General features: G+C 42.9%; 2 protein-coding genes and 1 non-coding gene across 4 annotated transcripts in view; all 3 read left to right on the top strand.

Annotated features, from left to right (window-relative positions):
- Nucleotides 1–3351: 3351 nt before the first annotated feature.
- LOC133117045 (WD repeat and FYVE domain-containing protein 2-like) lies at nucleotides 3352–16219 on the top strand. The gene is made up of 12 exons (XM_061227127.1): nucleotides 3352–3647; nucleotides 5857–5924; nucleotides 6946–7019; nucleotides 8059–8113; nucleotides 8386–8536; nucleotides 9615–9727; nucleotides 10688–10814; nucleotides 12124–12229; nucleotides 12634–12735; nucleotides 13405–13535; nucleotides 13870–13978; nucleotides 14220–16219. Exons 1-12 carry the CDS (start codon nucleotides 3508–3510, stop codon nucleotides 14247–14249), a joined length of 1206 nt encoding a protein of 401 aa, XP_061083111.1. The 5' UTR covers nucleotides 3352–3507; the 3' UTR covers nucleotides 14250–16219.
- A 1604-nt stretch (nucleotides 16220–17823) lies between these two features.
- On the top strand, nucleotides 17824–17934 carry trnal-caa (transfer RNA leucine (anticodon CAA)). The gene is made up of 2 exons: nucleotides 17824–17861; nucleotides 17889–17934. It is a non-coding gene; the product is annotated as a tRNA-Leu (tRNA).
- Nucleotides 17935–19100: 1166 nt separating this feature from the next.
- The window catches only part of LOC133116959 (leucine-rich repeat and calponin homology domain-containing protein 1-like), a 56233-nt gene continuing 52328 nt past the window's right edge, over nucleotides 19101–23005 (top strand). For both annotated transcript variants that reach the window (XM_061226996.1, XM_061226995.1), the window contains exon 1: nucleotides 19101–19411. In XM_061226996.1, the coding sequence (XP_061082980.1) occupies nucleotides 19189–19411 (223 nt within the window). In that variant the 5' untranslated portion in view covers nucleotides 19101–19188. The remainder of the gene's footprint in view (nucleotides 19412–23005) is intronic.

The following is a 23005-nucleotide window of genomic DNA, read 5'->3' as shown; positions in this document are numbered from 1 at the left end:
TAACGCTTCTGTCAGTCTACTCACTGGTTTTAAGCCTAGCTCGAGACTAAGTACCGCCTCCCAAACGGGTTTTTAGGACCACGTGTCTACAGATACAGACACCGATTGGTCGATCGACACTATGCGATTGACATATCCAAGTAAGCTGGGAACTGTGAAATGCTACTACGCATGCTTCAGTCAAATTCGGCAGGAATGTAAGAAAAAAAACAGAAAACGCCGACAAGCGCATGCGGTCTGTGTCCTGTGCAAATCACAATAGAAGAATGACTGGGTTTTGCTACTATTGTGCAATGACAAAGACCATATGTATTATTTTCTTACACGATGGAACAAATGTGAATGCTGTGGCCAACTTCCTAACTCAGTAAATCGATACTTAAGATGAGAGTCTCACTCCCAGCCCGACTGGGCGTGTATTAAATGTAACGTTAGCTCTAGCTAGTTTGATAGTCATTGGTTAAGTTATCTTATTCTGTGTTATGAAATCTGTCCGTTTACCTATCTGGACTTTAACTGTAATACCAGAAATATGGCTTGGTTATGTTAGCTAGGTCAGTTAGCAGGCAAAATCGTCTGAACTTGTCGTTGGAGTGTCTTAAATGATGCATCCTTTGTGGAAAGAAAGCAGTTAGCCTAGCTAGCCATGCAGCTATAGCTAAAACATTACGAATCTTCAGTGCAGTGGCGTACGGCAATTAGCCACAACACGATATCATCACCCTAATAGTTACTTTTAAGAATTACATAAGGTCATTCGATTTGATTAACCATTGGATTTGTTTTTAAATATAGCAGCTACCCGAAACTGCATTCACAATCTAAAACTCAGCACTATTATTGTATTACAAATTCGGTAGCCTTTCCCAGGCTACAGTACCCTACAGTACCCCATAGATTCAAATTAGAAGATTATTGCCCGGAGTAAAACCACAACAACGTCATACAGCATATTTCAATTTCTAAGCAAACATTAAAAACAATTAACTATTATTCCCAGCTGCTTTCCAGAATAAATGGAAAACAGCTTCTTGATGTAATCTGCTTAATCTAGACAGTACTAAGCAGTTCTACAGCAGGGATGGGTTTTCATGTAACCTTTATCAGAAAGCCAGTGGCCCACAGAGGGGTTACTCTTAATATTAACCTATGAATTTTCTCCTGAGTCAGTATTGCTGAAGTGCTGTATGTTTTCAAAATATTGCCGCAAAAAAGTTAGTTGTATTTCTCATTAACATTTACCTGTAGGCTGCAGATACACCCAAAGAAGGAAACCTCCATTAAACCATTTCTTTACTTGTATGTCATGTTTAATTACTACCTCCCCAATTGTTGTTGGCTCCCTTACAATTCACAGAACGTCAATGGCTGTCAGTCGAGAACTGAGTCAGGAATTTGAAGCTACCTCACTAACTTATCAATGATTCTGTTCCTAATTACATATGTTATTATATTGTTTTAATATTTTAATCTTATCAGGGATACTCATCCATCACTGGATCCAGTGCAACAAACATTGTCTGCGATATGTTCCAGACTACTTTGGGGGGAAAAAAAAACAATTTCTGTACGAGGCAGCCAGTAATAAACTTCTGTCCAACATTAAAGCAATAGCCACTGCTAACCATTTCAACAAGGAGGTGAAGGAATGGCTGCCGAGTTAAAGAGAGGTGATCAGGAAAATAGCAATGTATTCTTTGAATGTGTACTTTGGAGTAAAATCAGCTGTGAAATACCATGAGTATGGAGCTGGTCTAACTGGTCAACCAGCTACCATCTGTTTAGAAACCTAGCTTGAGCGGGTTTTTTTCAGCAGGGTAGTTATATAGTGCCCTGCGATGGACTGGCGACCTGTCCAGGGTGTATTCCTGCCTTTTGCCCAATGTATGCTGGGATAGGCTCCAGCCCCCCTGCGACCCTGTTCAGGATAAGCGGGTTCAGATATTGGATGGATGGATGGATAGTTATATAGTGTATGATATCGTTTCTTTAAGTCCATTAGTGAGGGAGTATCTTGTGTTTTTCCTCCAAGAACCTTTGTGCAAAATTGTAATGTTATTTGGTATGATGCCCAACTGTAAGTCATGTATTTCCACATATGTCAACATTTAAAGTTTCTTTGATGTAGTTATTTTATTTTGGAGTTGGAGGAAACATCTTTCTTGTTTGATTCATACAAGCTTCTTAGTAAAACATTTATAATTTGTATTTTGCAGGTCAGCCTCAAATGCAAACAAGGAACAGTATTTGCATAGAAACTATAAACAGGGTTGTACTGGAGAATACTGTATGAATGCGTCAAAGTCTGACTTGAATTCCCTTTTATTATGTGGTTTTGATATGGCCTTCACCTCACTGTTATAATAGTGTTGCTATACCATATGTCATTTATATTGATTGACAGAAAGGGAAAAGATCTTATGTGGAATTTGACCAACCTACTTGATGTGGTATCAACATTTTTCTGTCAACTTCACTGAAATTCCAGTCAAGTTGAAAAAAGAAGAAGAAGCTATTTTGCCAAGCAATGACTATAGGCAATGTATTGCATGTATGAGACTTGCTAAAATGTTAGAAGTGTTAGTTACAATGTTTCTCAATTCTTAGCATTTTTGTCATTCTTATACAGGTTTCATAATGTTGGCTCAGTTAATCACAGGTTGCTTGACAGGTGGTTTTTATCTGACATTTCTTAACAATCTACTGTGACTGATGTAGACATGCGTTTGGGGGTGTGTGATGCTGCCAAAAGGCAATATGCCCAAGTGAAAGTGATGTCACAACATTTGTTTGTGTAGTTTACTATTCAAAGGTTAGGCGTTGCCCCTCCAAATCCATTCTAAAAAGTAGTAGAAGGATCATGTACAATTTTTATAACGAAAAAGTATTTTTATCCATATTCCTTATATTGTGGCAATTATTGATATTGATGGCCTACACTAGAATACAATATCAACGTCAACGAGTGAGAGGCGAGGGTTCCGGTCCCACCTCGGCAATATCTCATTCGTTACATAAGCAATGCTCAGAGTTGTCTAGCGATAATTGAAACACATATAATCTTTGATTTTATTCATGCTGTGATGCAGAAAATGAATAAATAAATAAATAAACAAGCCTACATTGTTTTTGTTTTGCTGTAACTCATATTTATATTTTAAGCCATGCAAGATGGAGCATCATTGAAAGTCGGAATTTTAATTTGATAGGCATTCATGAATCGTTTTAGAATTATGCTGATATGCTTTGGAGGTCAGTCACTGCTCTGCCAGAGAACACTGACCGGACACTTCTGTATTGTTAATGCCTACCGGGACATTTAAATGCGCAAGCGCACACGGCTTTGTGAATATGGGCGCTGTAAATGTTTAGTGTCAGCTGATTCCCCACATCACTGACGGTCACGCACGGGTTGCTGCGTAATTTTATACCCAAGACACATAAACAGATCGATGTGGATGTTATGCTCCTAAAACAAAAATCTGTATTGGGGAGTACTGGATCTCTATGGCGGCTGAAATACACCACACCAGACCTCAGGCTCGGAAACCCGTCCTGCTCGGTAAAATCGACTCTTTCCAAGATGTGGTGAGCACTGCGGTCATCATTCCCAAAGAAGACGGGGTAATCACCGTGTCTGAGGACAGGTTGGTAGATAATTTTAATGAAGAGGAACTTTATGTAAACCTAATGCCCCAGCTTAGTAATTGAAGGGAAGTTCCATCGGTTAGCTGCTCAACTTATTGCAGTCTTTACTATCGTGTACACGAGTTAGCTAGCTTGCTAACCAGCTACCTAGGTGTCAATGAAACAGTGTAATTTACCATATGATTATAACGTTAGTTAGATTACTTGGCTAACATTTGGTCCTATGAGCCAACTGAGCTTTCTAACTTTGCTAACTTTTCTTTTCTCGCTCATCTCTTTGGGCATTATACGTTAACGAAGACCTATCTAGTTAGGTGTTCTAGTTCAGACGTTCAGTCATCATGTCTTTCTCTTGCTAACGCCAGCGAGCCACATCAATGGTCATAATGATAGACGATCGTCCAGGCTTTTATTGCTTTAAGCTACTACTAACCCTGTAGCACTATTAAACTCATAGCTGCTTTGACGATACGTGTTATGATCATGGGATTTTGCAAGTTAAATGGTTCAGCATCGAACATGCATGATCGACTTCCCTAACTAGCTAGTACGCACGTATCGTTGCAGAGTTCTTTAGTTAAAATGTAAAATCAAGAACCCGTTATTATGCGCAGCTAATATCAAACTCAGCTGGGGGGAAAATGTCGAAATGTTTTTATTGTTTCACCGTAAGGCATTCGTCGTCAAAACAAGTTGAACCATACTAGCCAGTCTGGGAATCAATCATTACTGAAACTTTAGAAAAACTTTAACTTGACTTGACACGCATAATATGTTTTTTATTAGACTTTTTTTTTGGGGAGGATGTCAGTTTGAACTTCGCCTGGGGTAGTTTTTCTAGGAATGACATATGCGCATTTTCGATACATAGTCGACAAGAGTATGAAAATGGATAAATAACAATAAAAGTTACGCTGAAAAATTGAAAGTACAAAAGCTCCAGGGACTTGGGGTTTTCATCATTTGGTTAGCCCATCCCTGAAGGCCTATCTAATCTGCATACCCCACAGAGCATGCATGTGCTAGTGTTCACACTCGTGGATTCATGGAGTTCTCCAACAGTGCAACAGGCCTACAGATGTGATTATACAAGTCCAAATTGAAGATACAAATGGCAAATAACCCCCCTTTAAGGGAAAATTCAATCACCGTGTACTGAATCCTCCAACCATTCTACATCCATTCTCAGGCAAATCAGCTAAAATATTATCAATATCCTTTGCTACACTGACAATATTTCTATGTAGGAATGTGCACATCTTATTCGGTGCTTTCCTGTTATGCTATTTAAAATTTGTCACAGCACAGAATCTAAGTTGACTGACTTTTTTATTGCTACAGTTTGTTCCACCTGCTCATATCTAACCTAAAGCTAAATAAATAAGCAAGATCTTTCCCCAAACATGCTTGGTTGCTTCGTTACGAAACTAAGGAAGAAATCTTCATACTTGGTGCCTTTATTTTTTTCGGGTGACAACAACGAATCATTTTGGCTATGCTGTGTTAGAAATGATAAACATTTATTTTTGACTAGTTTCAGCTCATTGCATATTGTATTCCATTATTGGTGTACTGTCCATTTATACTGTTGAACATTTACTGAAACAAATCCGGTTAAATGCCTTGCTCGAGAGTACAATGGCAGTTCTGCCCCTGGGAATCAAGCCTTCAGACTGGAGGGCAGTTCCCCAGGCATTGCCCTACGCTGTCAACTCCTCCACACTGCAGCCAATGTCACACTGTATCTGTGTTTAGCGAAACATGCTGTTAGCCGAGGTCAGGTTGCTGTAGCGTTGTCCCTGCTTCACCTCAGTGTGCAGCTGAGCCTCTGGAGATGGCGTTATACGAAACCTGGCAGTGCAGCTGACGTGGTAGTGTATCTGGGTTATGGATCTCATGTGGTGAAACGCCTTCAGCGCTGTGGCTGCATGTTACAGGTGTTTGCAGTTATGGCCCTTTCGGGTTTTGCTTCGCTCTCCGTGATGAAATACTTCCCGGGAAGAAGAAGCCTTGTCAGACAAGTCAGATGCTACTGGGCTATAGATAACTGTCCTTTTGCAGGGCACTTTGAGCCAGTCCCCGTTTCACTAGAAGTGGGTCAGTGAATGAAGTGTGTAGGTTGACTGTAAAACATGTGCTGGCTCAAAGGGCTATCCTTCTCGATTGTTTTTTAATCTTCTGATGTTTTGCATGGATATTGTCTCCCAGGACAGTCCGGGTATGGCTGAAGAGAGACAGTGGACAGTACTGGCCAAGTATCTACCACACTATGCCAGGTAAGATGGCTCTCCATGGATGGACATGAGCATGTCGGAGTCCAGTCTTTCCAGTCTTGCTTTTTCTTTTTTTATATTTATGAATCACATTCATTTTAAATGTAATTTTACTCATTTTTTATTGAATAACCTAAACTTCAGTTGACCTTTTATTTCTCATACATATGTTTTATCATTTTCTCTGTAAATTTCCTGAAGTGTTGTTTTCTTAATGCTTGTGCGTCTATTGCACCTTGTAAAGTGCTTTGCGCTCTATTAATCAAGTTCATTGGAATAATGCTTATTCTCTATTTTCTTCTTATTTTCATTTTACTTTCACAAACTCCGCTGTGTCTCTCTTCCCAGCCTTGCTGCTGGAGCCATTCTTTCAAATGTAAACGGGTTTGTAATGCTGCATGTTGTAATTTCTCTGCGGCTGTTTGGCAGGATTGTGGGGAGCTGGAGGCCTGCGGCGGGGGTTGGTGGGTGGTTGTGGGATCAGGAACCGTTGTGCGACTCACCAACACAACGTCACGCGTGCCTTACCAACTGCGCTCGTTTATTCAGAAACCTGCAAGCAATTTTTCACAAGTTTCGATCACAGACGACTTGTTTCCTGTTGTATTTGTGCCTGTATTACACAATGGTAGTGTCCCAGCATGCCTCTGATGGGGTGTGACTAACTGTTTAAAGTGGTCTGTAGATTGCTGGGTGGTTTCAATGTGCAGTGCAGGCTGGACTGGGTATGTGGCTCTAAAATCATGTGTGACCTGGGTTCAGTCAACATATTGCTCTTAAACTTTGACTCAAAATGTAAATGTTTGCCAATGACTTTTTTTCTTCACAACAAGGTTTGTGTTTTACTTTTAGTTATCACAAAGCTTACCAAACTGTAATGGTGAAGAAAACAAATGCTACAGCAACAGCTGAATTGAATTGTGAGTCAGAGTCAAGGATATGCAGTGTGGGGATTGAATCTGGGCCACGGTGTAATGAGCCGGATTTGACATGACATAATGAATCCCCTCACCTCCGCCCACAGCTTCCTGCACCTGCATGTCCTTCAACCCAGAGACCCGTCGCCTCTCCATTGGCATGGACACCGGAAGAGTGTCAGTAAGTCATGAGGGCAGATTCCGTTTACACGCCACCTTTAATGTCAATACACTTCACAGTGACGGGGAGAAACTCACCTGGGTGATTCACAGCAGCCATTTTTTACAGTGACATCCCTCATGCCTCAGCTGTGGTGCACAGGGTGGGAATAATGAAGCTAGTCAGCCAGATCTGAGAGAGCTGGGTTGAATTTCATGCAAAGAGTGCTTAAATTACCAGTCCGGTCAATGGAATAACATTTCATCTGAAAGATGGCATCACCTACATCACAGTGTCCCTCTCCTTGCACTGCGGTATTTGGGATATTTAGTTCTGAGCGAAGAACACCTCCTACTGCCCTGCCAACACCACTTCCAGCAGGCAGGGAGTTCTCTCAGCAGAGCAGATCTCCCAACCAAGAACAAACCAAAAAGCCACAGCAGACAAGTTTGCAGTCAGCTATAGTCTCGGGATCCATGGGGGTCAGTAAAGGAGTAGAATTGGGGGAAAATATGTTTTTCAGAGATTTTATTTATTCATCAATTAAACAAGTCTTTCTTTTTTCTATCCTTGGTATGCTCTTGAGTCTTCTTAATGTCTCCCTGTTGTTGATCGTGACCTCTGACCCATGAGTTTTGAGGGTGTTCTTCTCCTGAAATAACTTAGTCAGGCAGCAAATGCTGGTGTGGCTGAACTGATCACAATGAAAGCATTTAATCTTCAATTTGGACTTTTGCATTGTGGCAATTAAATGACATTATGAGCACTCCATGACAAATTGCAAGTAGATTACTGTTCCATTTGCAACGCTAACCATAATGTTGCAGGGTTTTCTATTTGGTTCACAAAATATGAATGTAGAATGTAGTATGAATGTAGGATACAGTCAGAATGACATTCATATCAAAAGTCATTGGATTTATTTATGTTCTTGGCCTCTTCTGAAGCATTTTTGTGTGTTTTGTTCTGTTTGTGTTAGTTCTTTTTAAACACCACTGCATAAACATTACTGTGTAAACAGTAATTGTTTGGCTGAATCTGACTGTTTCTCCCCCTTCAGGAATTCATCCTGGCTGAAGACTACAACAAGATGACTCCCTCAAAGAATTATCAGGGTAAGACAGGATGTTTGTGTTTACTGATAAGTTGGGCTATGGCTGTAACTGGGACAGTTCTGTTTGGTTATACCATCACAGTTTGCCTGGAGGTGACAAGCTGAATCAGAATAGAATTTTTTTGATGGATAATAAGAGTGTGTACATATGTTTGTGTTCTATGGTTCCCAATTGGCATGCGCAAGATCAGAATCTTGTGTGTGTGTGTGTGTGTGTGTGTGTGTGTGTGTGTGTCTGTGTGTCTGTGTCTGTGTGTATGTGTGTGTGTCCAGCTCACCAGGGTCGGGTGACGGTGGTGCTGTTTGTCCTGGAGATGGAGTGGGTCCTCAGCACTGGCCAAGACAAGACCTTCACCTGGCACTGCTCAGAGAGCGGCCAGCGGCTGGGCGAGTACCGGACTCCTGCCTGGGTCTCCGGGCTGCAGTATCCTACCAATGGGGAGCCTAGCCTGCCAGTTGTGGGCCAATCATGTCAGGCTGACCTACTGTAGCTTGGGTGAAAGTTCATGTTGTCTACCTGGTGTCCAGTCCAGGGAATAGACTCATTCACAGACCTGTGGGATTAAAACTCTCCATGCCCTGTCTGTTAAATCAATAAGACCATTATATTTATGGGCTGTCAAACACCATTTCTGTTGTTATGTCATTAAAACTGTTCTATAATGTGCCAGTGGAATTTCCAGGAACAGTCTGCTTACTGTTCTCTAACAATCTTTCAGTTTTAAACAATGCCAAAGTTCATTGTTTAAAAAAGTTTCAGTCTGACTCAGCTGCTGCGCAAGGTTTTTTGAACTCCTCACATGGTTCTCCTTTCTCATCCCGAGAGCCATTTTGAAACTAAAGCTGAAAATGCAATGTAAGCGCAGGTTTAAAAAGTTGTGGGTCTCTGGAGTACACTTCATCAAAACATGCATGCAGTTTATAGCTAAAGGGCACACCGTTCTCCGCAGCGCTAACCGTGTCAGCGTGGTTCTGTCTGCAGCTCCCTGTGACGGCTGCCGTTGTGTTTGTTTCATGTGGGCGGTTAAACACCCACTCACTGAGGCCTGCTTCGTTCAGCAGATATTTCCTGTCTGACGGGGCCTCAAGGCTCACGTAGCGACATGTTTGTTGGGCCTCTGTACATGCCTTCCTGTCCCAGCATGCTCTACGGGGCTCAGCGTGCAGCTATCGATCGCAAACTAATGAAATCACGTGAGTGACTCGGACCACATTGCCCCTAAAACAAGTTAGTGTTCATTTTTTTTGTGGTTATCATAAGGGGGCTAAGTATTATTGACAGTGAAGACACTTTATTTATTTATTCATTTGTGTCTTCCCCTGTTTTTGTTATTATTATTCCCACTATTGATTGCCATTACATCATTATTTAATTCGCTTTTGCTATGAAACATTAAATGTTTGTCATGCCAGTAAAGCTAATTAGCATTGGAGTTTAAATTGTAATTGTAATTGTAATTGAAGTGGAATGAGCATTTGGGTCCTTAACCGGCGCCGCACAGGTTCGACGTGGAGACGAGGCACGCGTTTGTGGGTGAGCACTCGGGACAGGTGACCATTCTGAAGGTGGAGCAGGACAAGTGCAGCCTGGTCACCACGTTTAAAGGACACACGGGTAAATGGGGACGCGTAGGAAAAGCCGGTCGCACCGCCGCTGCGGAAGCAGAGAGGACCGTGGGAGCACAGGAGCCAGCTGTGTGGTAACCACAGAGTGCCTCTGCGGACCGATACCATAGGCTAACCAGATGGCCCGCTCCTGCCCTCCGTCTGTCCTCTCTGCTCGGTTACCTGCAGGAGGCTCCGATTAGTAACGGAGCAGCTGAGTTATGAATATTCATAGGCGGAGAGGGGGCGTCCGTTGCTCTTGGTTTTGTCCTTTGTCGCGCCCCCTTCATAAATATTCAGATGATGCAGCGCTGATTGGGAGGTTGCGGTGCTTCTGCCTGGACTGTGGAGGCAGAATCTTAAATGTTCAGATAGACATGCTGCTGTTGGATTACATTTTGATATAAACTTCATGGAAGTGTGGTATTTGTGGGGCTGTTGATGCACTTTGGGAGTTGTAGTGTCTGAGATGAGTTTATTTTCTGTAGTTCATCCTCTGCCCAGCGCCAGTCCTTATTTGTGAATATGCATTTTGTATTGCCGGGTATGAAAAGTTCAAAGCATTCGGTTGGACTGTAGAGTCTATACTGTTGAAGAGATGTTCTGTGGTATTTAGCTGTGTGTGTCTGTGTGTATGTCTGTATGTGTGTGTGTGTCTGTGTGTGTCTGTGTATGTGTGTGTATATGTGTGTCTGTGTGTGTGTCTGTGTGTGTGTCTGTCTGTGTGTGTGTCTGTGTGTGTGTCTGTGTGTGTGTCTGTGTGTGTCTGTGTGTGTGTGTGTGTGTGTGTGTCTGTGTGTGTCTGTGTGTCTGTGAGTGTGTGTGTGTGTGTGTGTGTGTGTCTGTGTCTGTGTCTGTGTCTGTGTGTGTGTGTGTGTGTGTGTGTGTGTGTGTGTGTGTGTGTGTGTGTGTGTGTGTGTGTGTATGTGTGTGTGTGTGTGTGTGTCTGTGTGTTCTGTCCCATCTCCAGGCAGTGTGACGGCTCTCTGCTGGGATCCCGCCCAGCGAGTCCTGTTTTCAGGAAGCTCTGATCACTCCATCATCATGTGGGACATCGGGGGACGCAAGGGGACCGCCATCGAGCTGCAGGGGCACAAGTACGGGCTGGGGGGGACAGGACAGGACTGTTTTTAATGTTTCTTAATACACATTTAAAATAGTTTATCCCTTTAGACACCAGTAGAATTATTGCACATTACTGTATCATTGTTAATATTAATATTTGGAATAAACATTTCTGTAGCAGAATTAAGCGTAAAACTATTTCTGAATCTGTATTTGACCAAAGTCTGGTAGGTGGACACAGGGATGGACACTGTTCATTTTCGGGGGGGGGGGGGGGGGGGCTTGAGCTATTAGCTGTGTGTGCACAAACAGAATGAACCAGAACTTCAGGACAGGAGGCAGAAATGTTTGGACAAGCTGTTCAGCTGTTTGGATATTTGCAGTCTGAGCAGCATTGGTTTTTCCGTGCTTCGTCATTACCTTTGAGTTTTCCTGTTAAACCAGAGAGATTTCATCTATGCGTGTTTCAAAGCTGTGTCACAAAGCCTTTTCTCAAAGAACAGCGAGTCTTTAAATTGCTTTGAATGTTCAGCATGTGCAGAGATAAGCTCGGGAAAGAAATTAGCTGAGAAGTTCAGCTTTGCTGAGAGAGTACATTGTATTCACTGCTGAACAGCCACAGACAGGCCTATAAACATAATAATTGTAATATTTGTTTTATTTGCCCTGTAGCAGCCTGTAGATATCTCAGATATGTCTGTGCAGGAGCTGAACTTTGTGTGACTGTGTCTTGGTAGTGCGTGTGTGTGCATGTTTGTGTTTGAGTGTGTGTGTGTTTCACACAGTGAAAAGGTACAGGGGCTCGTGTGTGTGTGTGTGTGTGTGTGTGTGTGTGTGTGTGTGTGTGTGTGTGTGTGTGTGTGTGTGTGTGTGTGTGTGTGTGTGTGTGTGTGTGTGTGTGTGTGTGTGTGTGTGTGTGTGTGTGTGTGTGTGTGTGTGTGTTGGTAACATGTTTGTTTCTCACAGTGAGAAGGTACAGGGGCTCGGCTGTGTGTATATATGTTTGTGTGTGTGTGTGTTGGTAACATGTTTGTTTCTCACAGTGAGAAGGTACAGGGGCTCAGCTGTGTGTATATATGTTTGTGTGTGTGTGTGTGTGTGTGTGTGTGTGTGTTGGTAACATGTTTGTTTCTCACAGTGAGAAGGTACAGGGGCTCAGCTGTGTGTATATATGTTTTGTGTGTGTGTGTGTGTGTGTGTGTGTGTGTGTTGGTAACATGTTTGTTTCTCACAGTGAGAAGGTACAGGGGCTCAGCTGTGTGTATATATGTTTGTGTGTGTGTGTGTGTGTGTGTGTGTGTGTGTGTGTGTGTGTGTTGGTAACATGTTTGTTTCTCACAGTGAGAAGGTACAGGGGCTCAGCTGTGCTCCTCACACTCGGCAGCTGATCTCCTGCAGTTCTGACGGGGGCATCGTCATCTGGAACATGGACGTCTCCCGGCAGGAGGTGAGAGAGAGAGAGGAGTCCGAATTTTACCCTTACTCCTATTCCCCATGTACTTATACACACACACGCACACACACACCCACACCCACACACACACTCACCCACAGTGTGAGAGAGATGGAGAGGGAGTGAGGGGGAGAAGCATCCTGTCCAGTTCAGCCCGAGGTTCACTCTCTCTGGGGTCACATTTAGGAAGTCAGCCGGTGATTTCTTTCTGTGCCAGTTGTGTAAAGTCAGCATTTCGTTTCATAATTTCGTAATCCAGTCAATTGAGGTTAATATTTCATGGTAAAATGCGTTTTCTTAAAAAAAAAAAAAAAAAAACTTCAATATTTGTTTTGTAAAGCCCTGCAGTGGCCTTGTTTTAAATGCGGATGTTTTGGGCCTGAATGTGCTCCCTGCAGACCCCTGAATGGCAGGACAGTGACTCCTGCCAGAAGTGTGAGCAGCCGTTCTTCTGGAACTTCAAACAGATGTGGGACACTAAGAAGATCGGACTACGGCAGGTAATCCAACCCACCCCCCCAGCCCCCCGCATTGGCCCCACCCCCCTGGACATTGACCCCCTGCCCCTGACCCCTTCCTGTACTCCCTGGTTCTGTTACTGTCAATTTAGTGTGAATAATCCCCTTCCCCACGTGACCGTGTGCTTGCACTGTGAATGTAAAACGCTAATATTCCTTCAAACAGCATGAACTGTCAAGTTACAAATGTATAAACAAAATGTACTGCATGCAACAAAGGTTGAATATTTATATAGCAGGCTATTGATTGCTTTGATATTGTCTATGCATGGGGGACAAGCATTAGCAAGTAAATGATGACTGAGTTCATAAGTTGATATTCTCTGGTAAGGCTGCCCAAACCTGGTCCTGGAGATTTACTGTCCTCTAGCTTTTCCTTCAAACTATAATTAAGCATGCCGGATTCTGCTAGTTAGGAAAGTAGAATGTGTATTTTGCCTTTTATCCACAAGGGGGCAGTTAAAGCTCATTTTCAGGCATCGGGACATAAGCGAGTGATGATGTTCTTTTAAAGTTGCCACTAACGCTAATTAGGGATGTTTAAGGTATGTATGTATTTATTATAGTGCCTTGCAGAGCCATTTCGTTGTTGATGGATGAGGTCCACGAGGTAGGCCGCAGCCTCAGAGTTTCTTGTGGTTCCCCCCGCAGCACCACTGCAGGAAGTGTGGGCAGGCTGTGTGTGGAAAGTGCTCTTCTAAGCGCTCTACCATCCCACTCATGGGGTTCGAGTTCGAGGTGCGAGTGTGTGACCTCTGCCATGGCTCCATCACTGACGAGGAGTGAGTAACCCAATTCCAACCCCCACCTCCAACACTGGAGCTGAAATGTAACTGAAGAACTGAAATGACTGAAATAATGGTACTGGCTCTGACTCTGATCATGATGATTGAAGACAGGCCAATTTTTTGCTCATTATTGCAGTATACATGTTTTTCTTCTGTTGCATGCGCACTTTAAACCCCTGCAGCAGATGCGATTTCAGCCTGTGAAGGCCTCACCTTTTCCAGTATTTCTTGCTACAGCGGTTGTGAGGTTGCCATGGCAGCCTTTGTGGGATCACCACGGCGGCAGGTGTGTTAACCCCGTGACCCGCGTTCGTTCTCTGTGTTACAGCCGCGCTCCCACGGCGACCTTCCACGACAGCAAGCACGGCATCCTGCACATGCAGTTTGAGCCCACCCGAGGCTGGCTGCTGACCTCTGGGACTGACAAGGTCGTCAAGGTGAGAACCTGCCCTCAACGCCTGCTCATGTAAAACTAGAGCGGGTGAAACGCAACTCAGCTGCATGACCAAATACGGAAATAGCCGTGGTCAAATTGGGGTTTTCAGAGTATTTGACTTGAATTTCAATGAATTTCCTCAACTGATAGAATTGACCCCAACTCTAGAGGTAGAAACCAAATGACGGTGAAATGGCTGGTTATTGCCTGGTCTTTGAGTGACCTCTCCACGCTCTCCTCAGCTGTGGGACATGACCCCGGTGGTGTCCTGACCACACCCGTTGCCGCCGGCGACACCACGCAAGCCTCGCACGTCGATGCGGAGCCCCAGTGACTGCCACTCTGGGAGGGGGGAAGGCTCCGGTGGATGAGGACTTGGGTCACTGCTGAAGCCGGCCCACTGCGCACTGACACCCTTCTGAGCTGCGTTTCCCTCCTCTTCCTCCCCGGCCCCCTCAGGACAGTTTGTGGAACTGACAAAAACAAAATGGTTCTATCTCCATGGTTACTCATTGGTCATGGGAAAGGGAGAGATGGAGTCTTTTTGCCCTCTGGTATCTCTGTCTGTGATCTCTCTCTCTTTTCCCTCCTTTTCTCTCCTCCCTCTCTCTCTCTGGTTACATTTTTCTTTTTGTCTCGAGCACCACCTCTTTCAGAGAAGTGGTGCTCGGTAAGACCGGTGTCTGTCTCTCTCCACAACTACTATATATTTGTAGCAGATATGAGGAAACGGTGTGTTCTATGCGTTTTGGTTTTGATCAGACATTGGTCGAAATTTGAGGTGGGCAATCTACAATTTACTAAAGAAAATAAATAGTTTTTCTTTCTTTAATCCATACGCTACTACAGTTGTGATTGGATGAAAGAAGACATATCAGCACCGTTTGCACAACCAGCACAACTTAACTTGTTTTTGCTTAGGTCTTTAAATTCAAATGGACTCAAAATGGCATTTGTGTTTAAAGTGCTATATTTACAGAAATGTACATATCTTTATAATGGGGCATTTTTGTTTCTGCAATTTTTGCGGGGATAATATGGCTAGCAGTAGTGGAGTGGTAGATGACCAAAATGCCTCATTATTAAAAGCAAGGGAAAGGGAAAACGTACAAATAATACCGAGTATTAATATATACTGTTTATCACTGTTGGGACCAGGTTACGCACCCTATTGAGGATGTTTTTTTTTTTTTTTTTTTTACAAATGGGTTCCATGAAGATAATCAACTTCATATATATATATAAATAAAAAACATGATCATATATAAACTGTACCAGTCACCATTTTTGTTGGAACCGCAGGTGCATTGTGGGGTGACGGAGTCTGGAAAGATATGCTAGTCTTCACAAGCAGAACGTCTCCGTTCAGACAGTCCGCGTGCTGGAGTAGGAAACTGGGCTTGTGTGAGATGCGTGTCAGGACTCGCCTTTTCCTTCCTTGCATAATAAGGCTTTTCATTTTGAATCACGAAATTGTCATTAACAAACTGCCTCTCCAAAAATGCTCTGCCCTGCTAAAGAAATTGGTAATAAAAATACTAATAACATACTTTATAAAAAATACATTGACTCAATGTTCCCTGTGACGGAGAGAAAATGTGTGAACAAAAGTAAAACAAGTGTTGTTTTGCATACAGTTTCTGGAAATGCGAAAGTATTCAGACAGCACATTGTATTTGAAAGAAAAGTCATGAATATGAGGTCATACTGGCATAAAATGGCAGCTTTACTTTGAGGTTATTTACATCCATAGCAGGTCAACTACAGCCTTTTTTTATTCATAGTCCCCCCATTTTTGGGGACACTGCATTTCAATTCAGATAATTCAGGAATTTATCTGAAATTCACTTATTGAGAGAACTGCATAGAGCATGCATCTACAGTGTTTATGTTTTACTGGAATTGGCATTGACCTTAATGAAGTTTACTTACTTTAGACAAGCATTATTGTATGAGGGAAAGAAGCTTGTTGATGCCAGTGCTGTGATGTCCAATTGAATTCTACCCCATCAGAAAGGCTTGAGGTACAGTAGTTAGTTTGACTTGGATAACGGGAGTTAGTAAGACAAGGATAACACTCTTTTTCTCACAGTTGTTTTAGCTGATCGGATGAGAATTCCCGACATGGCTAAAGCACAAATAATATTGTTTAATAACATTGCTCATAATTGTACTGTGATTTGGATACTTTACCTAATGTGATGAAGCAAAAACCAGCTAAACATTACTTTGAGAAAACCAATTCCTGTTCCATGTGTTTTTTCTGTGTGCATGGTGCTTTACTAAGGAGACTGGCATATGTGAAATTAAAAATGCTTTGTTGTATGTTGTGTGGCTCAGCTGTTGTGTAGTATGCTGAGTGGCCTTTTTGTCTTTGCTTTGCTTGATCCCATGTGTGAACCGACCTGGGCTGCCATGGATTTAACATGTACAATGTGATAATATGCATACATCCCTTTTGAATAAGGTGGGAATGGAAAGTCACTGAAAACGCACATTCCTCAGCCCAGCCCCTCCCTGTCTTCACCTGTGCAGGTAGAGTTCACTTGGTTGCTTAGCACAGGGGCGTGTTTGCACTCTCCAGTGGAGCTCCAAAGCTGGTCACAGCCAGTCATCGGCAATCAGCCACAGGGAGGGGGTTCTTCACAGAAACTCACCAATAGGCTGCATCAATGTTGTGACATAGCATGTGTAGGATTTGACAGGCAGTCCCTCTCGCTCTCTACGGCAAATGAGTAACTGGAACCAGCCGAGTGCTGTGAGAGCCCCAAGCATTATTTATTCATGGTCCTCCCTCCATCAGACTCTTCCAAGTGGAGGTTTTTAATCCCGCAATGAAAATATACAGTAAAGTGACACTGCTTTCTCTCACGCTCAGGCTGTGCCTGACATCCCTGAATTAATGATGTGTGTTTGTGTGTGGGTGTGTGTGTGTGTGTGTGGAGAGGGGGGCACAATTCCTGTTCCTGTGATTGTGTATACTGTGTACACTTTTAGATGTTAAGCTGAGCAGAATTATTATATTAAGGGTATGCATTTACCATAAACAAATTTGTAGTTCATATTTAGTGAGGAGGTAACTGTCCATGCTTTGTTTGTCTTCTGTGACTGCTCCAACAGTCTTTTAGATTATTGTGCAGAACTTACTTGGATATAATTATTCTCATCAAGTGGCCAGTTTTAAATTTTATAGTGCATTTGGGCTGCTAGTCTGCTTGAGTTGATTAGTGTTCCGACAGTTTGCAATTGAGTGCCAGTATAAGGCTGTATTCTACCTAACTCTACCTAAAGCCAATGCAGCCTTATTTATTTTTTGTTATTTTGCTAAACATATCTATAATTAAAGGACAATAGCAGCACTTGAGGTTCTTTCCTGCTCTGCCCTGTCCTGCAACAACATTCCAAAGGCGGTTTCTTTCTGGGAACATTCATGACCTGGCAGGTCTGGAACACATAGGGGTTGAGGAACACGATGACATTACTAACACAGGCGATGTTTTATAGCTTGCTATTTAGCTAGCACATTCAGAAGCGTTGAAGAAATACGTGTCTTTTGCTTATTTTGCTATTCTGAGCTGCCTAGCTAGCTAACTATCTACAAAGCGTTTCTGCCACACTATATAAGTAAAAGTAAATATACCCATTTATCTAATGTCGCTAACTTCAGCTAGCTAGCTACCTAACTTAGCTACGTGTGAAACAAAAGTTAGCGTTTGGGTAGCATTAGCTAACTGCCTGACGTTTGCTAGCTACGCAGTGAACTGTTAGCTAGCTAGTCATATGAAAATAACCAACGTTAGTAAACATAACCGTTAAGAAAAACAAGACTGTTCTCGTTCTACAGTTGTCAGGATGGCCGAGTGGTCTAAGGCGCCAGACTCAAGGCTAATAACCTTCCCAACAAAGGAGTATTCTGGTCTCCGAATGGAGGCGTGGGTTCGAATCCCACTTCTGACATACTTTTACTCTTTCACCCTGGGATATGAACAGGCATGCAAGAAGTTTTACGAACGATAACTACCTGAAAGCTAGTTGGTTTAAAACGGCATAAATCACGTGTTCAGTGCAATATGACAGCAGGTTTTTGCGTCTTGCCATTTTTAGCTATACATAGAGAATGGCTTTACATGATTCTTGCAGGATATTCCAGTTTAAAAACAAGTTTGCCTGTGTGTGTTTACATGACTCTGCTGCAGACTTGTGATGGCTTCTAAGACATAATCTGCACACTACTAGGGCAGGCAAGCCCTCCATCTGCCACCTGACTCCAAAATCGATTTGCAAATACGATCATGTATACGGAATAAATAAAATTATCTAATTATTAAACAGGAACACAGTACATCGCTCTTGTGGGTCATCGTAATTTAATTTGAAGGTTTGGTATCCTGTCAGTTGAGCAGGCCATAGCAACTGCCTGAGCAGGAGTGGCAGCCAGCACAGGGGTACAGCTGGGAGTCTGAGATGACTGCTTCTGCTGGATATGTAAATGCTAACCTCTCACATTTTATTTTCTTCTGTCTGAGCTTGATGCTATAAGTGATGTGTGTTTGTGATGTTCGTGTGAAATTATCTTTGTCTGTTAATTTTTTATATCCATTTGTGTTGTAACAGATCTCTCTTGAAAGAGATCTTGATCTCAATGAGACCACCTGTTTAAATACATATTAATAGTGGTTCATGATGATTCTGTGATACTAAAGGGAAAGGTATAGGTCCAGTACTTGAGAGTAGTTGATTTACATTCTGGGAAAAGGCAGTCCTGGAGATACATCCAAGGATGTAAAATCAATTGAGCAAGCATTGGATTGCAAAAAATAAATAAATAGGAAAAATAGCAGGAATAACAGTTTTGTCAGTAGCACGTCAGTTTTGAACACAGGCCATGACACTTTGCGGCTATTGTTTCGATTGAATTATGCTTTTTTCAAAAATCGCCTGCTTTGTTCACTGATGTGGTTGTTCTTGTGCCAAAGAGCAGAACATATTCTCTGTAGTTCCGATCACAACCAACAGACGGCGCAAATCGCTCATATTTGGGTTCCTTGTCGCGTTGGCCGGAGTTCAAATTTGTACACTAAATAACGCAGCCGCAGTGGTGGGCATTGCAAGACGCTGGAGAAGAAATTCGCACACTGTTGAAGTCTCCCTCGTAGTTGTGAGTGGATACAAAATTACGGCGAATTTGATTTACCTTTACCAGGGGCGAGAATGGCGACTCTGGGACTGGACTCCCGTCCCCAGCTCCCCTCTGGTTCTGTTCAAAGTAACATCAGCAGTTTGGGGTCCCAGAATACGGTGCCCCTGAATCGTGGGCTTGAACGGGCTCTGGAAGAGGCAGTGAACTCTGGTTTTTTAAACCTCAGCGCCAGAAAATTAAAAGAATTTCCTAGAACTGCATTGACACACGATTTGACGGACACGGTGGAAGCAGGTAAGGATTTGTTGAAATTTTGAGATTTACTGTAGCCTACCTGTCATCTCACTCGTGGGAATTATCTATTGCCTGCGGATGTTGGAAACTGCATTATATTTTGGATCCTTGTGTTAAATTTGAACGCGTTTGCTCGTGTGCTTTAAGTCATCGCTTAAACTCGAACAGGTCATTTTGTGTGATTTTAACTCGTACTGTGACTTCGAGGCACTGAAATTGTACTGAAACCAGCAGGGTTGAACTTGCTTCTCACGTTGGTGTAAGTCAGCTTTTGACCAGATGTTTAGGTTTCTCTTGAACGAAATCTGGGGCATTAGCCTACTACATCACAAATTCCATGCGAACGTAATTAGTTTAACCATGAATGGTACGCCAGGGACTGGTGTCAGTTCAATTTTTAATTCAAATTTTGTTTACTATTGGGCAATGTCAACAGGATATCCAGGAAATTCCCTACTATACCCAGAGCGGCGGTTATTTTCTGTTTCACATCTAAATAACAAAAGAATACAGGCGCGCTGTGAGTCAGTGCAGCGCGGTTACTTTCTGATCACTCTTGTGCTCTAATTGCGTGTATTGTGCGACCACGTGCCAGCGTAGGCTACTGTCAGTCTTAACTGGAAGTTGCATAGTTCTTTGCTAGGTGGGGAACTGTCATTGATGCTTGCAGGACATGTAGACAGTTTTCAGTCTAATTCCGTAGGCTACAAGGCCTAATCATTTTTAAAAAGGTAAGACGTTCTGCATGAGGGCGTCAACAAAGCGAGTTAATAATTAATGTCACACAGAGAACACCGCGTTATGGTGTGACCGGCCTTTAAATCATGGTATGATTTAGCATTACCTCTAATCGTTAAATTAGACCACAAGGTTGGCTAAACCACTCTCACTTAAGTCAAACGTTGACATTGTGGGAACAGAGAAAGGCAGCAATAGTTTTTATTGTATTGTGCGGTTTACTCTTCGGCGGACATTGTTGAACTGTTTTAATTAAAATTTTACGTTGCCAGTTATGTCCGAAGAGAACGTGAGCTACTCTGCGAACTGCAGCTGTGCGTTTCGCTCGCGCTAGAGCATTCACCTGAGCAGGAAACAAAGAGGACAAATTAAAGTGGTTTAATGTTGCTTTAGGGTAGAATGTTTGGAATGATTATATGCTTCAGCCTTTCGGAAACATCGATACGCTTTGCTATTCTATTTTGAAGTTTGCTGTTTACTTTCATATTCTAAACAAACATCATCCTGATATTGGCAAGATCCAATTAGATCCAGCCCAACTTCAGAGGCAAAGCATGTGGAAAAAATCAGTGGTTGTGTAATACACCAGTATTTTATACAACACTGCATTCTATGGTGTGCACCGTCATTAGTATGAGCGAAATTGTTGTGTTTTTGCAGATGGTTTGCATTACCTGTGTATTCCCAGAGTAACAGGTGTACCAAGCCTCCCTGTGCCTGTATTGGTTAGTTGGATGGGAGATGGCTCTGTGTACAATTTAATGGGGCAGGCATAGGGGTATGCAATAATATTATTTCAATGATTTTTCTGTTGAAAGTATGAAGATATTGCAACAGTACATGTTTAGGATGTAGCGGAGTCAGCCCTCGGGTTTTGATGGCCCAAAACAGTAATAATGTTGTGGCTCCAAAGTGCTTCAACATAAATCACACAGGGGTATCTACTCTGGTGTAGTTGGGCACAGTCCTAAATTCTTCTATTACCTCTACTAAATACTTCAGACTGTAAGTAGTTGAACTACAGGCAAACTACTTCTCTACTAAGATAAAATGTAATGTGGCAGTAGGCAGTTGACTGTGGCAATGTGGAGAGCTTTTCGCCTAATGTGACAGGCTCTGAACTGTAGTGACATGAAGTACAAAAAGCACAAACATTTTCAGTGTACATTCAACTTTGGTAGCATGGTTTAAACTGTACTAGGGTGTATGCTGTCCCCTTTGCATCACTATTTTAGTTTATTAGTTAGCTCAGTTAAAGTAAATATTACACCAGGAATATTACTGGGCGGCTGGATTTGATGTAAAATGTCGGTTTTGTGCCAATAATAACAGGCTACTCTGAGGAACTCTGCTGATGCTCATTTTCAGTGGGATTTCGTCCAGGCTTTGTACTGTAATGTGTTGATTACCCCCCCTTTCTCTCGGTCTCTCAGGAGTGAGTGAAAGGCTGAACTCTGTGAAACACTGTGCTGACAGTCCTGCTGCGTTTGGTCTCTGGGTTGGTTACACAGGTGGAAATATTGGGTGTTTTCCTGGCTGTCAGTTCATTCAGGCCATTAGGTGAGAATGAAGTCTGCATGTGTGGCGTGTTTTGTGACAGAGCTGGGGGGGGGGGGGGGGCGTTGGCGTTATTTTCGGGCTTTGGAGCACACCTCCCTCCCCTGAGAGGATCCTGGCAGCAGGTCAGCACCTCACACGTGCCCTGGCCTCAGATACATCCTGGCTCCTGGGAGAGAGAACGCACCCTCCGCTGAGCCGAGCCGAGTCCACTGATTCATTGTGTGTGTGTGTGTGTGTGTGTGTGTGTGTTCGTATTGTGTGTGTGTTTGTGTGGGCTTTTGTTTATGTGGGTGCTTGGCACATGCGCTTGTTTCCACCTGTGTGTGTGTGTCTGTGTCTGTGTGTGTTTATTCCATTGGTGCATAGCCAATCAGATAATGTGAATTTTGAAAAATGACCACTGATTGGGCTAATTGTCTGCAGAAAGAGATAATGATACATGCAAAGCAAAGTGCCATTACCAGTTTAGCAAAATCCCCTCATGGGGTGTAAAGCACTGTACAGCGAGGTCAGAAATCCCCCAGCATTCCTGGCACTTCTGTTCCAGTGGAGCGTGTTTTTCCTCACCAGGGAACATGGTAAATAAACACACAGCACTCTCCTCTAACCAAATTGGTCTTCTTGTGTTTCTGGGAAATAATCTAAAAAATCAGGCTAAAACAAGGTTGTTGAACAGAACTGTTTCTCATGTGTTCTCATCACAATGTAGCTATTTTGCTCTGCAGGTAGTTCTTACTGAATGGTAATGTTGTGGTCAATATAGTGTGATGATATAATTGTTTGGTTAGAATGTAATGAATGAATGTAATGTTCTGGAATACAATTTTGAAATTGTAATTTTCAGTTGACTGCCCTAGTCCTAGTTTAAAATTCATTTGGATTTATGAGTATCTGTGTGTGTGTGTGTGTGTGTGTGTGTGTGTGTGTTGGGGCATGGAATGTGATTGTTATGAAGACCATAATACACTGAGGCCAAAGTACACACCAGAAAAAGGAAGTTTCCCTTCACTCTGCAGTGATGTCCTTGCAACAGGGCAACGGGAAGTGTGCTGCAAGCCCCTGCAAATCACTGCAGTCTGAACAATAATAGGTCTGAGTTGTACTCTCTTGCCGTACCCTACGCAGTATGTGTGTGTCCATACGTGTATGTGCGTGTGTGTGTGCGTGTGTATGTGTGTGTGTGAGTACTCAGTAAAGCAGGAAGCAGCTGGATTTCCTCCTTGTTTCTCTGAAAGTACTTAAACAGCTGAAAAGGGGCACCTCTGCACACAACACCACCCATTGGAATCTGCCCCC

The sequence above is a fragment of the Conger conger genome, chromosome 17, assembly GCF_963514075.1.
Source record: "Conger conger chromosome 17, fConCon1.1, whole genome shotgun sequence".
NCBI lineage: Eukaryota > Metazoa > Chordata > Actinopteri > Anguilliformes > Congridae > Conger > Conger conger.
The sequence above is the reverse complement of the archived record's forward strand: the minus strand, read 5'-3'. Positions and strand labels throughout refer to the sequence as shown.

Coding starts and splice junctions, on each gene's coding strand:
- LOC133117045 (XM_061227127.1), top strand. CDS start 3,508: ATGGCGGCTGAAATACACCACACCAGACCTCAGGCTCGGAAACCCGTC. Junction 9,728..10,687: donor CACGTTTAAAGGACACACGG/GTAAATGGGGAC, acceptor TCCCATCTCCAG/GCAGTGTGACGGCTCTCTGC. Junction 13,979..14,219: donor GGACTGACAAGGTCGTCAAG/GTGAGAACCTGC, acceptor CGCTCTCCTCAG/CTGTGGGACATGACCCCGGT.